Below are 18,271 nucleotides of genomic sequence, written 5' to 3' on the forward strand. Positions count from 1 at the left end.
GATTCTTTTTTAAAATTTAAACTTTCTGGCTTTGTAGTTCAACTTTTTTCCATGTGAACAGTGCTCTATGTTTGCATTTGGAAGACCACACACATAATATGTGAATTTAAAAATGTAATCTCATTTATATTGTGAGTTCCACATGTTTAAGAGTACTTTTTCTGATGGCATGGAAAAAAGGAAATTATTCAATTTCCTTTTAATAGTATAAGCAAGAACATAATGCACCAAAGCAACCCGAAATACCAATAAAACTTTTGGTAAAAGTTCTGTGAGTGAGCAGGCCATCACTGGTTCAAAAAAATCTCATTCTGGGAATATAAATTTCAAAAATCAGAATTGAAGAATATCATTAAATCATAACATTACCTGACTGTCCAGAAAATCATGGAAAAGTTGAACATAAAGGACATTATTCAACCATTTTGCAACATCTAAACATGTTAGGGAAAGTTAAAAATGCTTGACAAATGGGTACTACACAAACTCAATGAGAGAGATAATAAGCATCATTTGGAAGTCTGCATTCTTTAATTATTCATCACAAAAATAAAAGTATTCTAATGAAATTCTTCCCCATCCACCTTATTCTCCAGACGTTTTGCTAACAGACTATCACTTTTTACATGCTTGGAGTTTTTTTGGCAAGGAAAGTTTTCAAAAAAGAGAACACAATAAAAAGTATCTTTAATGAATTTGGCTTTTTTTTTGTTTCTTCTATCAAATTGGCATTAAATTAATGCATTTCTATTGCATTGGGAAAAGTATGTTAATGTTAGTGGAGACAATTTTGATTGAATATGTAAGTTTTAAATTAAATTAATAAACATTCAAAGTCAGAAGTAAAAATTGGCTATTTCATTTGAAACAACCTAATGTGAAACAGACATTATTACATTAGATAGAATAATGTAAAAGTAATATGACATTTAAGATTGTAAATTAATTAAATAAAATGCAAAATTGTCTAATAATATGTAGCTTCTAAAATTATGAGCCACTTCAGGTATAAATATTGTTTAAAATAACTAAATTATATGTTTTAACAATTTCTAATAATTTCTTTTGTATTAATTTTTAATGTTGTTAACTCATGGTTCTAGATTTCTTTCTTACATTTTAACATTTAAAATAATTTTTAAAAATCTTACTCATATAAGTAAACAGTGTTAACTGCTAATAATTTTTAAGCAGTCTTATAATGTTTTTCTTTTTACTTCTGATAAAAAAGGTTTTTGAGACAAACTATGTCATCATCAGATCACTTCCTTATAATATATTTGGCATCATATATGAGCATATAGTTTTACAACCTTAACTTTTACTTTCTAAATAAAAATGAACATTTTCAGTCATTTTAAAACAACCAACTTCAGGTTAAAAAATTCAAACATTCTAACTAAATAAAGATGGAAAACTTGCCAAGTGTTGGTTAAACGGTCACTTCATCGTGTCAGTATACAATACATAAACAACAACACGGTTTCGATAACAACAACACAAATTCAAACATATTGTGCAATCAAATATTAAGTTTAAATTTTTTTAAATGCCATCTGATTGGGAGCTGTATAGCTAAAGTTCAACACCTACAGGAACATCATGCATTGATCACAAAGGTGCAACACAAAATGGTGTTAGCTGCCTTGTGAAGACAATTCAGAAATACTCGCCCACACAGACCAGACAAAACTATTTCATTACTCAAGAAAATCTTTCATTCTGAAATATTTAGAAAAATTGGAGATTTTCAAGGCCAACAAAAATAAAATGGCCATCAATTATAGGGACAACGATACCCTATCTATGGTCTGGAGAACCCTATATGAAATCAGATAACATCAGATAATGTTACAGAGCTTTGGGCATGTTAACCATACAACATCAATCAGATGGCATTTTAAAGAATTTGAACTTGACATTCAACTGCACATGTTATATTTGAATTTTTAAAATAAAAACCTGAAGATAGCAGTTTTCAAATAACCAAAAGCATTCATTTTTATTTAGAAAGTAAAAGTTAAAGTTATAAACTGTTGGATTTTTGATTTTTTTTGAGTGTATTTAATTTAAAGCCATTGCATTTAAGAAGGTAGTAATTTATCTCCTTATGAATAAGGATGAACTGATGCTTATAAATTAGCAGGAAAATCAGTAAGAGAAATTGCTGCACTTGTTAACAGACCAAAATTAACTATAGGTGATTACTTATAAAAACAACAGAGAAAGGACATAAAAAGGAAGATTGAATCCAAACCTAAACTGACATGCAGACAAATAATGTTGAGCTGTGCCAAAAAAGCAACAACAACAAAAAAAATGAAGGAATTACGCTTCATCTTCTAGCCAAATAACTGTATAGAGGGCTCTGTATAAATTGTCTAATCTAAAATATAATAGAAAAAAATCTACTAGACCACCACTTAATACCCAACACAAACAAAGGCTTAACTAGGTACACAAATGCATGAGCTGAAGTAATGAATGGATTGAAATACCATTTAGTGGTGAGATAAAGTTTAATGTGAATGGCCCAGATAGTTGGGCCTATTACTGGCATGTTTTAAGAAAACAGTCAACAGATGTTTTCAAAGAGGCAGGAGGGTGGCAGATCAGTCAGTGATGGTATAAGATGCTCTTGACTTTAGCATTTATAACTGAGAACCTGAATTCAGAGGATTATAAAAACAGGCTCTATGATTATTTAGTGGAAGCTGAACTCATCATTTGTGGCCAAATTGGCTTTCCAGCAGTACAAAGCATCTATACACAACTCAAAGTCTACAAAATCATGGTTCAAAGACAATTATATAAAGTTATAGAGTGGCCTGCCAGAAGTTTAGACCAAAACCCCATGGAAAATTTTTGGGATATGTTTTCAAATCATCATTGAACTCAAAGCTACAATTGCTGATGCTTGGGATGAAGTTGAAGCCTGAATAATTGCAAGGCTTAATAGAAACAATGCCAGACAGTGTTTGACATTATTCAACAACACAAAAGCAACAAAGCAAATGGTGACTTTGTGTGCAATGCTGAGATACACCATGTCTAGATAAATTTGAAACAGTTTATTTTGATACATTTCTGCTTTTGATATCTTTAAAGCAATAGTATCATATGTTTTTTCACCATTTATTATATTACAACAAACCTTAGTAAATAAATGTTATTTTGTGTATATTGAACTTAAATAATATATAGCTTTCACTATTAAGTTGTTGATCAGTGCCTAGATAAATATTAAACAGATCTTAGTAACATTATAACTACTGTAACAATAATTTTTCTCAGATTAATACTTCCACAGCAACTGAACATTCTTTGTTCACTTGCTATGAAAGTACAGAGTACATTAAATCTTGCAGATAATTACAAATTATTAGTATTATAGACATTATTAACTATATAACAAGAAAGGATCTGTACAGTGGATTTGTATAGAGTTTAATATTTTGTTGGCCCTCCTGATGCCTTGACAACTGCATTAAATTGCCTAGGTATGTATTGTATAAAATGATATACAAACATCACTAAACCCGATATATAATATAGCTACACACCAACCGAATGCCGAAAAATTTTCGGCATTCGGTTGGTGTGTAGGTATAAAATGAAACTTCTGATGTAATCTAGTGACAAATTAACAAATTTGTTGCCGGCTTCAGGAAGTATTCATGTTTGAAACTTCTTTTCTACTACAGCCTTGATAATTGTTTTCAGTGGCATTTAGGTCTGGGCTGTATCCTGATCAAGTCCTAATAATTGCTGATAAGTCCAATCTTTTAACCTATGCAGATGATTTTGCCTATATATTAAAAAAAAATGCAAAAAATAACAATACTGAACCATTTGTAGGAAACAGTCAGTGGTGCTTATCATTTTAGCTCTGTGGTATGCAGCAGAATCATCATGAAAAATGTATTCACCAGTATTTCTGAAGTAATCAGAAGTTATAGGAAGCAGACATGGCTCAAGGACATTCCTATGTACTTTTATTTTCACATTTTTTGCATATTATGCTTTCACAAGCAAGTAAGTTTCAGACATTACTGCACATGGATGAACAAGACAAGTGATACAAAAATAGGGTAGCATAGTTGCATTTTATTTTTTTAATTGTTAATATTATGGACAATTTCCTCACGTGCTTATGTTTGTCACACTTCAAATATCACAATAACACTAGTCTTAAAATAAATATGAAGAAATAAAAATTTTATTTAACAACGTAAAGGAAAATTAATGTAAATTAATCTACAGAGATTTGTTTTTGCTAAGCAGGAAATGATGTTACAATTTTTAATCTCTTGTTTTATAAGCTTTAAACATAAGGAATAATAATTCTAATGATACAGTAACACATTAAAAAAACAAAACAAAACTAAAATGATGAAGATTTGAACCTACAGTATCTAGTAAATATAAATCTTATGAAATGCTATACATTACAATAAAGCTACAACAACTGCCATATAACATTGGGCTATATATTGGCTATATTAATTATAAATTACTGATAAATTTGACCCTAGAGGGAGGCATTACATGCCATCTGTATTAAATAATAATTTTAGATTAAACTGGAAGAAAAGAATTGGCTCAGAGCGAGACTTGAACCCGCAACTCCAGCTTGCCATGCAGATGCATTGCCAATTCTTTTCTTCCACTTTATTAATCTGAAATTATTTAATTAATTATAATTATTAAATTTAATACAAGTTGGCACCTGACACCTCCCTCTAGGGTCAAATTTATCAGTAATTTATAATTAATATAGCCAATATATTTCCCGATGTTATACAGCAGTTGTTATAGCTTTATTATATTATCTAGCTCCAGAATGTAGTGTCTTATCCACTTGGCTATCACTGCTCAGAGACATGGTATTTTCAAAGACTTATAGGCTAAACACTAAATTTTCAGAGGTTTGTTTTTGAGAAATACTGGAGAAGTGGGTCCAATTATTTGGACAAGGAGCTGTTTGTGTTTAAGACTACACGCTCACCATGTTTCGTTTGAATCAAAGACCCAAACATCTGATCCTCTCCTTGTAAGTGATGGCTTAACATGGTACTTTTGCTTCCAGATGCCAAACTGATAAGGCTACCAGCACCTGCATTAATTAGTAAGTAAAACTGGTGGTGATAAATAATTTGAAGTGGCAAGAAAAATTTAAAACTGGGAAATGGTTGGTAATATTTTTAAATTTTCCAGAATGATCCTCAAAAGTAGTAGTAATTTTTAGCAATAAAATAATTTAGAAATGTGGGCAATAGTTAAAATGAAAGCAATAAAGTTTTACTGAATGTCACTGTGTATTTTTTACTAACTACAGAATTTGTAACAATGTGTTAGTAAATTTGATTCATTTATAAATCATCAATTAAAAAATTTTAAATGAGTTATTTATGTGAACTGCCGGGGAGGTTGGAGGTCTCCCTTTCTGGCGACAGGTTGTTAAACCCGCTCACTGTCAAGATGGCTTAAATGTTTCTTTTTCCCTATATCGCAGTAACAGGATTTAATTGTTTGGATCGAGTGGAGGAGGGAGGAGTGCCGTCGGTAAGGTGACAGGCGATATACAAGTAAAAGAGGACACCAATTTAACAAGGAAACAACAATTTATTAGCTATCTACATAGACGGTACAATAACATTTATCGAGGGGAAATGCTGAGTCCCTAAAATGTGAAGGGCCGAGAGAGAGTTCACAAAATTTTGTTCCATACCTCTTTATGTCTTTAAATATTCTTGAGGAAAAAAATTATATCCAACGGGTTCCGAACTGGTAGGATAGGGATAATAAATTCGCAGGACACAATATACTGATAGGACACAATATTCGAGGAAATTGTAGTTGGCGGTTGATGAACGACTCCCCCAAGAGGGGGAAGCAAGTGGCTTTTATAGTTTCGTCGTGGGAGAATGGTCATGTGACCAATTGTTGTGAGGTAAAAGGTACTCGGATGGGTCAAAGTTGTCCCTGGGCCCCTGCTAACTATCAACTTTGGAGTTGGAATGTGGGATTATTTTCGAAATGGACAGATGTTTACTTTGAACAAAAGGGGAGAATGGAATTTTTCCCTTTTTTAAGTTAGATTTTAGTTTAGGGTTTAAAGAAAATTTAATTGGGGGTTTAGGAAAATGTGGGATATTAATCGAAAAATTCGATAAAAATTCATTTATTTATAAGCTTTAGGTTTACATTTTGAGTAATTCAAAATTTTTTCCTTTAAGATCTTTAAACTTCTTACTCTGGCTAATATTTTCTGGTTGGATTGACTGGCCAGATCCTGAAATGAAAAGTTCAAACATGGAAGCATGTTTTTGAATTGGCCAAGTTACTAAAGTTATCCAAAACTAGAAATGGCTGGTCACTTCAGATTTTAGTTTAACATGTTTTAACAGTTGTGGGATCATTTAGCCTGATGATGTATGTTCAACATGGACAAAAATATTAGCTCTCACCTTTTTCTGCTGGTTATTTTGGTCTTTTTTTTTTTTTAATCAAGTTTACCCAGTTGTGAGTGGTTGTGTTTTTTACATAAATAATTTTAAGGACATTTGATAACTACATATGAATTTTAAACAAAAACTATAATTTTTCTAAATCACCATTTTTAAAATCTTTGTTTTGTTTGATCACCTAATGAAGATACAGAGGTGCCTCGTATAATGTACGCCTCGAATAACGGACACTGCAAACAACGGACTGGCTTTGAACAACTGACTTTCCGTTCGGCAGTTATGTGAGGGGAACAATGATCTTTCTGCAAACAAGTGTGAATGATGCCACTCTTTTGCCTGCTATCTTTATAATATATTAGTATTATTAAAATATATTATTAGTATATCTGAAGTACAGAGCTCCCATTGAGATTCTGCTTGCTCCCTTGTTTATTACGTACATCACCTCAGTGCAGGGTATTTACATTTATTCAAGTGTTGTGAAAATCATGGCTTCTAAATAAACAGAAAGGTGATTTGAATTGAAACAAAGCAAGACATCATCAGAAGGAGTGAAAGTTGACAAAAAGTTCTATGTCAAATGGGGAGAGGTTCAGGAGTTTACCAACATTCATTATTCAAACAGAGCTGAGGCCAACAGGATCAATGATCTCTACAATGACACCCTTGCCCGTCATTTCCGACAGGTGTTGAAGAAGAGAGAGAAACAGACCACCTTGGACATGTTTTTCAAGAAGCCAGCTGCCAAAAAACAAAGGATAGAATAAGAGGAGATGATCCTGCAAGCTCTGGTAGCCTCTCCTGAATCTGACTCTGATTAATTAAAAACAATAAAAAAAAAAAGACCCACTACAATGTGTAAAAAGTCTGTATCTGTATGAATGTGTAAAGAAAGTGTTCCTCCACCTCCTCACAACATCTGACTATCAGGCATAATTGGTGACTGCTACATTTTCATTTTTTTTTTTTATAGTACCGTACGGTTATTTTATGCCACGGAACAAATTATATGTTTTAACATGTATTTCTATGGGAAAATGCGTTTCGTATAACGAACTTTTCACTTAAAGGACGTGCACCTGGAACGGATTAAGTACGTTATACGAGGCACCACTGTAGTTACTTTGTTGATAGTATTCACCAAAAAGATAAAATCAAAATTACAAAATAAGTTATTTTTTTATTTGATATTAAAGTAATTGCAATTAAAAGACAATATTTACAATAGCTTTCACAACAACTATAACTGTTTGTCCTATTTAATAAAATTAATATCTAAAAATAAATAAATGCAGAAGATTAACTAAAACATTTTAAAAATACTTAAAAATTTCAGCTAAAATGAAACATATATAAATAAATTTTGAAGATAAACTCAAAAAGTTTCATTTATATATGTATTTTGTGGTACCTCAGTACTTGAACTTAATTCATTCCAAAATTAAACACAAATTTAACAAGTTTACAAGCCTAGCATGCATAAATCATAAAAGTAAAACCTAAACACAATATACAGATGAAATAAATGCAAATTTATTCTCACTTTATGTGTAACTTTGGAGAGTTGATGGCATATGTGAAAGATGGGGTAAGGGAGAAAAGAAAAAGATGTTATTGTTTGAAAAAATGACACCTTTGTTTCAGTCAGGAATATCCATATGCAACACAAAGTGGCAGAATACTTATTAATTTTAGTAATAATTTTGTCTGAAAGATAGGCAACACAGTTTCATTTTATTTTTAAATTAGTTAACTCATTTTTGTCATAGAAAATTTTTTACGAATGACAAAAATTAAAGTTAAAAGAAAAAAATATTTGTTATTAATCAAAAATTTGTTCTAGCAGGTTGTGTTTGTTCAGCCAAGTGCCAAACAAACAATTCACTACCAATCAATTTTTTCCCTAAACATGTGATCAAATATCAAACTGTTCCAAGTTGGAAGTTCAAATACCAAGGTACAGTACCACTGTACAGTAATTAATTTTAAGTACTTGTTGATATTTTTGTCAAAATTCTCAAAACTTCTAGGCTTTCTTTATCAAATTTGTTATCTCAGAAATTCCATTTTCTATGTTAGCACCTTTTAAAATTTTATTTTCAACATTAAGAAGAATTTTCTTCCATAATTTAACAAACATAACTGACTTCATATTTGATCATCTTGTAATAACATCACGTAGAGAACTAATTATCATTATTTCTTTCCAAAATATTAATGAATTTTCAACTTCATTAGCAATAGTTTTTAAAAAATCAGTTTAATAATGATATTTTTTTTGGTAATATAATAATTTGATCTATTGACAATAGTAAAGAAATGAGAAGCAAAAATTTCTTCATAAATAATTCATTAACTGAATTTATTACTTTTCCACTTAAATTTAAGAGACCAGACTTCTGTTTTACCAAAGTCTCTGATAAGTCAAGCGTATCAATCAGATATAAATTTAAAACTAATATGTTACAATTTGAATGCAAGGCAAACTTGGCCCTGACAAACAAAAATTTTCTGCTTTCATGGCCATAGATACAATATTGGGTGTGTTATCATGATTAATAGTAATGAAGAAATCAAGATATGAAATAGTAATGAAGAAATGAAGATTGTAGGTCAGGTAGAGAATGAATTGTTGACCTCACCATTCCTTTGTGTTGGCAATATCAAAGTATTGGTCCAAAAATGAGGAATATCCCTCTCATTATGAGAGTCCCTTAGTTCAGATCAGACTTTTATTCAGAGCTTTATGGCAGCAGGGTTGGTTTGTTTTGAGTTATGGCAACACAACACTTGGGCGATCTGCCTAGGGGAGGATGCCTTCCGGGAGGTCTTTTTAAGGAAAACTGGCCTCTATTTAGGCATTACAGACGTGGAAAAAACCCGGAAAACTCCACGTGGCCAACCCGTCCGAGAGAGGCGCAAACCCATGACTAAACTCCCAGTGTTCAGGGTACGAAGACCCATTCGGCCATTGGTGGGCCCAGACAGCAGAGTGTTTCTCATGTTAGGTCAACTTGTGAACTTTGTGATTCTTGTCACAAAGATTGCTGGTGCACTTATCTTTTGGGACATCATCTTTCTCATCAAATCTCCCAGAAATGTAGGTGATGAAGAACTTAGTGTCTAAATCAATAATTCTGATTATTTACCTTCACAATAGAAAAATAGTGAAAAGGAAGACTCATATAATACATTCCAAACTGATTCTCATAATGACACCACTGAAACTGATCTAGATACTTAACAACACTGCATTGAAAAAAAAGGAAGGAAAGAAGGAAAAGAAGTGATTAAGGAGGTGGCGTAGCTATAGGTGGGTGGAGGAGACAAATAGCAAATAGCAGCAAATAGGTTTCATGTGTATTATATATTTCCTAAACAAAAGGCAGAAATTGCTGCACTAAAAGGACAAAGATTTTCTAATATAACTGATAGCCAACAGAAAGTGAGACAGCTGCTCAACAGTATTCTGGAAAATGAGTTCCAGGCCTGCTTCCAGAAATGGGAATGCCATTTAAGTTAGTGTATATGTTACCGCTAAAGCTCGAAAGTCGTTAATGTGTACATTACCTAGCTAATCTGCAGATTAACTAGGGTGATCTGTTAAAGTTGCTAAAATTGTTCTATTTCTCAAATTACCTAGGTAATATGCAGATTATCTAAGTAATCTACAAATTACCTACTAGGCACTCGATAAAGTGAAAATAAGATCTTTGCTGAAACAACAGCAACGTTTCTGTACGCTTAAATTAACATAATGTTCTTTATTTAATTTTTGATATCTAAAGAATCAAGTTAATACTATCAAACAATCAACAAATTAGTTGATAGAATCAATCATCAACCAATTAAAAAACATACAAAAAAGCAAACGATTTAAAATATTAATACAATTAGGGAAATTATTATATAGATAACCACCTATGGAATTTCGGGACTTTGAGTATCTATCTGAACTGAGGGGACCGAGACGACTTCAACGATACCCTACTTTTGGACCGGAGACGAAAAATAATAAAGTTATCATACTTTTTCTGGTGATCGCATGATATAATTGTGCAGTTAATGTTACCTATGGTGAGTAAAATGGCGGCTCGTCTCTGATTCCAGCAAACAGAAGAAAGGAAACAGTGGGGACGCACGTTCTAACCTAACCTAACCTATTCTAATAAATTACCATAATTATTACCAACCAAATTATTAGAATAGGTTAGGTTAGGTTTGAACGTGCGTCCCCACTGTTTCCTTTCTTCTCTTTGCTGGAATCAGAGACGAGCCGCCATTTTACTCACCATAGGTAACATTATCCAATTGTGCTTACTTATTAGTGCAGTCTAAAGATTGGTGACACTTTGAATTTCATAGCAATTGGTTTTTGCGACAAGCACACCTATTTGTGGTACATTTATTTGTGGCAAAGATCTTATTTTCACTTTACCGAGTGCCTAGTAGGTAATGTGCGGATTACCTAGATACTCGGCACATTATCTAGGTAATTTGAGAAATGGAACAATTTTCACAACTTTAACAGATCACCCTAGTTAATCTGCAGATTAGCTAGGTAATGTACACATTAACAACTTTCGAGCTTTAGCGGTAACATAGATGCACAAGGAGAGTACTTTGAAGGCAACATTAGTCACTAGTGTACAGTTCTGCATGTATATTTTTTAAAGGTGCATTCTGGGAATTAAATTGTCACATCTTGTATATAATTCTCAAATGTTCTTTAGCTGACTTTTGTCCATTCATGTGTGTGAGGATCTTTTGAAAGCAAGTCTAATTTTATTTGCATTATGGATTTGATCAGGCTGCAAATTCTGTTCTTCAATGAATTTCTGAAGTTCTATGCAAAATGCATTTTTGCTTATTTGTTAAGTATAACCACACTGAATGGGAGAAAGTGATGTGTAGATGACGACATTACATGATCATGTTAAACTTGTAGAACTGTAAATTACTGAACTGCATGGAAATAAAAAATAAAATGGTTTGACTACAATGTGTACTACTAGCAAAGAAAAAACTTTTGCTATTAGGATTATTTCATAAAGAACACACACAAAAAAATGAAAATACAGTGTTCATCCTCTCAGGAAATAGCAAAAGAATAAAAGACATTATTATAATTTAGTAGATCTATATATATATATATATATATATATAAACAGACGTGTTTGTCCCTATATTTCACTCTGCAGCCAAAACTACACATCGCACATGCATCTGGATAGCTATAAGGGTGTGGGAGATATGGGGTTGAAAGTGGTTGATTTCGAAAATGTGTAACAATGGAAGTGTTAAGAGAAAGCGGCATGCAAGATTTACAGGTGCAGATGCAGTTTTTTGCATTTTTGCAAGAAATTGAACATATTTTTAGACCCATGTAAAAATTCTCTAATTAGTCTGGAAATGGGAGACCTAATTCTTGCATTCTGTGAAAATGGGTAAGATTGGCTATAACGTAATCTTAATCTTAAATGTTTTTGAATAGTCGAAAATGTTTTAAAATAGTCAAGGACCATTATGTGTGAGTAGTGGGGATGGCTTTTGGAGACGTGTGATGCACATGCTACAGTTGATTTTTTCATAAGGAAAAGTGTACAAATAACAGAAAAGAAGTAGAAAGTGAAAAGTGAATAATGAAGTGTGAAAAGTAAAAATATACAAAACAATGCCAAAGCGTAAGAAAGAATTTTTGTGGTCTCGAATCATATCGAAACAGAAATACCTGTAATCAGACAGAAGAGCAACTTGAAAATTATATGGAAACACATCAAATCAGAGAAAGATTATGTAGAAGAAAAGAAACAGTCTTTTATATATAAAAAAAACTATATTACATATAAATGTATGAACAAATAAAAACCTAGTGAAGTGGGTACTTGCAGCTAGTAAATAAATAAAAACAAAATTTATATGGCTATGTGCCATATTTACTCAAATATAGTATGAGGTGTGACTTTAAAGATCAAAATAAAAAAAAATTTGATTTATTAATACAGTAGACCCCCTATAACACTATAGATACATTCTGTCTTTTATGAATTTCATGTTGTATGAGTCCTTAAATACATGAGCCAATCACAGCCTGGCACGTATGCAGTTTATGGACTACGGCTGTTTGAAAGGTTTTCTTCCATAAAATTAATCGATTCTAGACTAATTTGACTCAACATTTCCAAAACACGTATAATTTTTTGGGAATAATCCATATAAACTTTGCTATAAACAAAAAATTGTAGGATTATTACCAAGTGTGCACTGTTTGACGACGCCATTGCTTAATTAATTAAGCTTGATTTCATCATGGAGCAGCGCATCGAATGGCGGGTGCATATTTCCTGATAAATTATTTTTCTGCGAAAAATTTGCTGAACTTTGAAGACATCATTAATATAAATATAATTTTTATGGCTGTTAAATAATAAATGGTTTTTGGTAGGTCCGCCGCTCATTTAAACTCAACGGTTTGTGCAACATCCACTATTGGTCTAGATTCAACCAATCCTGTCGCGACACGAGTCAGCGATGACGTTTTACTATATTTTATGAGTTTTTTTTTTAGCGTGTTTATATGAATACGGTCGCAATTATTTCACCGTTATATACGAATCCATATTATATAAATCTGTTTTATAGGGGGTCTACCGTACAATTATAATTTTATTTCATCACAAATAAAATATTATGAAATTCATGTAAATTCACACATTGTTCCACAAAAATTACTGGCATTTTAAACTTTAAGAAAAAAATCATGTAAAATTGACAACATATTACATTCATGTAAAGCTGGACAATCAAGAATTTTTTTTGCCAATTTTTAAGTCAAACTTTCCATCAATTACACTTATGAGTTTCTCTGAATTCTGATTTCCAAATAATCATATGTTTTCACGTGGGAATGGATGAAAACTTATATTGGGCTCCTGTGTAATTTTGGAATTTCAATTTGAAATTCAATTCAAAAACTTTGCTTATCCTATTACTATTCATCTTTACTCCTGACAATATACAAGAATGATTCAAACCACCCAGATAAAATACTTTTGTTTTTTAACCCCAGAGGGTGAGCATCTGGTAAAAAATTTGAATACATGGTTCACAAAAATTATTGCAAAAACACAAAGAATCTTTTCACTCATGCATATAGGACAATCTAGGTTTTTGAAGCAGTAAAAAATGAATAAAAACCTCATCTTATATGTGAGTAAATATGATATATCTATAGCTTAAAAAATATTAAAATAAAAATCTTTTTATATAAATGAAAAATATGAGAAGCCATTCCCTATTCCTGTGCCAAGGTCATACACAGTATTCAGTGAGAAGAGATGAGCCATGATAAATATCAAACTGTATAACAAATATCTTCCCAGCTCTGCCTCAATTCTATCATGATATGACAAAGTCATATTGTGGTAGAATTGAGGCAGAGCTGGGCAGAAAAAGATGATCCTTGCATCTGACAGTTGTGGACAGGTTATCCTTGCACTTGCTGGCCACACAGAGAGGTGATCCTTGCACACAATGACACAAAGAAGCAATCTAAAAAGAAAACAATTGGCATCGATTGCTTTCTTCTTGTGTTCTGTTTGTTTATAATGCCCATTTTTCGTTAGACACAAGCAATGCTTTTTTTTTTTAATTTTCCCATAAATTCCATTAAGTGTACTCAGTTGCATCAAGGAGCATAGGCATTTTTAGATTCCTCATCATGATTAATGGAAAATGGCAGTTTTATCAAAATCACTTCATCAAATTTTCAGAACGAACTCAATTCTATAAGACACATAAAAGACATGTTAACAACCTTGGAACATTGCACGATATCAATTTGTCGAATATGCTCACACTATGACCTTGTATCTTTAAAACGAAGTCAAGGACAGCTATTTTTTTATTACATTTTTCAATTTTTTATCGCAATTAATGGAAAATGGCAAGTTTTGGGAAATGGGAAATGGAAAGTTTTATCAAAATCAGTCAATTAAATTTAGAGAACAAATGCAATTCTGTAAGCCACATAGAGATGGCTTTACTAATGCTCTGCCTCAATAATTTACAATTATTGTTAATAATTTAATAAAATTTAAATATATTAAAAATTAATCTCACTTAAAAATACAATTTCTTACCAGTTAAAACTTAATATCTATATTTGAAAAAATAATAGGGTTTATACCAAGTCATCAATATATTATATACAATTAATATAACAATAAAAGGTTGGACATTAATGCCAATTTTTAATGAAATATAGGTAATTTTATACAGATCATTCCCCTAATAAGCATACTGAAAGTCTTTTTTCTGTAAAATTCTTTGTTTCTGTAGAAAAGCCAAAAAAAATTTTACCTTATTTAAATGTCATGATTAATGTAAATACAAAGCAAGAAGTGGCATGGCTGAGTTGTCTAGTTCAATTGTTCTGTGTACGGAAAATTGTGGTTGACAACTTGTTAACAATTTTTTTCCCTTCATGTATATTTTTTGTGTTTCTCCACTTAAAAATCTTTATAGACTGTGTAAATATATATTATCTAGTAAGTTTTAAACTGCACATAATGGCTGTTTTCCATTTTAAGTAATGGTCATTTCACTTAATTTTATTACAACAAATGGATTAATTGATATCTGTGGTCTTAAGACCATGTGGTTTAGTTCATCATTGACCTTTTGTCTATCCAAATAGACTTGTTGCAATTGGGAAGATTGAGATGTAGAATCAAAGCTCCCCATGACTTGATGACATTGGAGAGACCTGGATTTAGAGAAACCCTTGGCACAGGCCTGTAGGACAGAAAAGGCACTTTTTGCTTGATGAGCACAAAGAAAAGACACAGTGAGAAATAGGTCTCAAAGAGTGGCAAGAAGTTATTTCTCCTCTTTGTTCTCAGGTTGTGAGCATCACGAACAGCAGATGCAGGAGAGAAACAGAAAATTGAGATATACATTGTAATAGTTTTGAAGTGGACTTATTTATATATGGCAAAATAAACTTTTGGTTCTTTCATTGGATTTGTAGCATGTGTTTATTTTATTTTATTTGCTACATTTTCCTTTGTACCTGCACAAGAAACTATCTAAGCTATAGAGAACTTCTCACAATCAGCAAGAATACCATCAGCAAGAATTGTCTTAATATTATTTTAAAATGAATTTTAAAATAATATTAAGACAACACACCCACAAATGTGTATATATAATATTCTAATNTATCGCTGCGAAACTCATGCCACATCTGTTGACCAACAACCAGAAAAAGAAAGTGTCATAATCAACCAACAGCTGCTTTATTGTGCCAACACCAACAAAAATTTCATGAAAATCATCATAACACTCAAGAATTGTCTTAATATTATTTTAAAATGAATTTTAAAATAATATTAAGACAACACACCCACAAATGTGTATATATAATATTCTAATTACCTTTAGAAAAAATTACATAAATGTACACATTTTTTGGCAACATCACAATCTTCTTTTAACAACAAACTTGTTTCCTGATAGCATTATGATTTTTGACTGTGTGCTTTGCTTATCCAGCAATTTTACCTTTCCATTGACAAAATAATAATTTTTCTTTGACTTTTCAACATCAGTGATTCCATAATAATAGCTTTCTGCAAATACACTTTTAAATTATAGTGGGAGAAAGTCATTCTTTTGTAAACAAGACAATAAAAAAAATATTATTGTTCTACTGATCTTAAATACCATATACCAAAAAAAGAGCTACTTTCACCCATAAATTTTCTAGTATTACGCACACATGTGAATGCTAAGAATTAATAAAAATGACACAAAACAGTCATTAAATGCAGTTTAAATAATAATAATAATAATAAACACTTACACAAACTATAAAGATATTTAAGTGGAGAAATGTGAAAATATACATTAAAAAAATTATTTACAAATTACAAACTTCTGTAAAATGAAGCACAGAACCAATGAAATAGACAACTCAGCCATGTCACTTCTTGCTTAGTGTTTACAATAATCATGACATTTAAATAAAATTTTTTTGATTTTTTACAAAAAAAAACTTTCAGTACATTTACCAGGAAGAAAATTTCTATAAGATGACACACATTCTATTAAAAAGTGACATTGGTAATTCCCAACCTTCCCTTGTAAGAAGACAATGATTGATTTAGCATAAAGCCTTTTCTTCATTATATTATACAAAAAGAATCAAATACTTCATAATTTTAAATATCTAATATTTACTTCAGTTATAATTAATTAAATTACATCAATAATTATTATTATTTTATTGAAATAAATACTTCAGATAATTTTACAATTTTATACACATACAGAGTATTTACACTCTGCATTAGAAAATATTTGTAAAATGTAAATAATACGTGTTAAGATACTTTGTTTTATTTATTTAAGAAATCCTGTAGACAATTTTTCTTTTATAAAACTGACTGACCTACTCCATCATTATTTTATATTTTAATTTTACATACCTTTCATTAAAGTTTCTTCTAGATCTTCAGCAGGCAATGCTTGAGGCAATGATGAAGCGTTATTTTCTTTACCATCTTTTTTACTTTCAGCTTCTTTTTTTTCTTCTGGAGATGTAAGAAGAGCATCAGCTTGTTCTTCTGATTTTTTAGCAGCTTCTAATCTGACTAAAAATACCTACATAAAATAATTAACTTTATTAAAACTGCTATAATTTCAAATCACAGATGATAAAAAAAATATAACTGAAATTACACAATTAAGTATAATTTGTTATGGACAGTACATATAAATAAATGCAATTGTAAGTATTATAAAAGATTATCACATTTAGGGGAAAATTCACTATTGTGTTTAATGTTATGATGACAAAATAAAACTCAGTTTAATGTTAAGATGACAAAATAAAACTCAGTAAGTCAACATTATTAAGAATACATGAATATGAGTGATACAGATATATACGAAGCATGCAATACCATAATAAATGCCAAAAAAAACAAACTTTTCAGGGAAGGTAAAAAAACACTTTTTTTAGTGAATGAATTAATTTCGATTTTACAATAAAATGGTAAAAAAATAATTCACTATGTTACAAATTAACTGGAATATCAAAATAATGTAAATATAAGCTGTAATGTTTTAAGCACCAATAGTCACCTGACTTGCACTTTGGCACTTTAAACTTTATGGCTTCACATAAATTCAACTTCAAAATATAGCCACTTACAGTGCCAATAATACGACAATATTTTTTACAGCAGAAAAACATTGCATTTAAAATTCAATTTTCTTCCTGCTTATCATCTTCTGAGGTGTGCCACTTCTTTACTTCTTTGAAATTATTCATTCTGCATGGAAATTTGTCTGAGTGAAAAACCAGCTCATAGGAATTGGCTATTGTAAACCCATAATTGTCTAAGCCTGAAGACAAAAGCATATGGATGCTCTTTCTGTGTGTAGAAAATCTGGTCTTGTCCAATAACAATGTAAGCTCTTGTCAAGTCAGGCATTTTTACAAAAGTGAATAATTTTGAAACATCAAAAGATTCTATTGCCTCCATTCAGGATCTGGTCAGCTTCATGCACACAAATCTAATGACTCTGGATTGCTACCTGTCAACTTAACACATATTTTTCTTATGATAAATAAAAATTAGATATTGATTTGAGAGAGAAAAGTTCACATAAAAAGGCGTTAAAAAACATTTTAAAACCAATTTTTCTCTTAAATCAATAAAATTGTTGGTGTGACCAATGTTCCCTCTAAGCTGCGCTGTTGTGCGTCCACGCACTGCTCAAATTGTTGCAGC

The 18,271-nt window shown here is 31.1% G+C and overlaps 1 protein-coding gene across 1 annotated transcript in view; it reads right to left on the reverse strand.

Annotated features, from left to right (window-relative positions):
* The window catches only part of LOC111636889 (wings apart-like protein homolog), a 53,254-nt gene that overhangs the window by 33,298 nt on the left and 1,685 nt on the right, over nt 1-18,271 (reverse strand). The window contains exon 2 of the mRNA XM_023382281.1: nt 16,961-17,135. Within this exon, the coding sequence (XP_023238049.1) occupies nt 16,961-17,135 (175 nt within the window). The remainder of the gene's footprint in view (nt 1-16,960; nt 17,136-18,271) is intronic.

Source organism: Centruroides sculpturatus, unplaced genomic scaffold (genome assembly GCF_000671375.1).
Source record: "Centruroides sculpturatus isolate CEXI.00-Female unplaced genomic scaffold, Cexi_2.0 scaffold1079, whole genome shotgun sequence".
NCBI lineage: Eukaryota > Metazoa > Arthropoda > Arachnida > Scorpiones > Buthidae > Centruroides > Centruroides sculpturatus.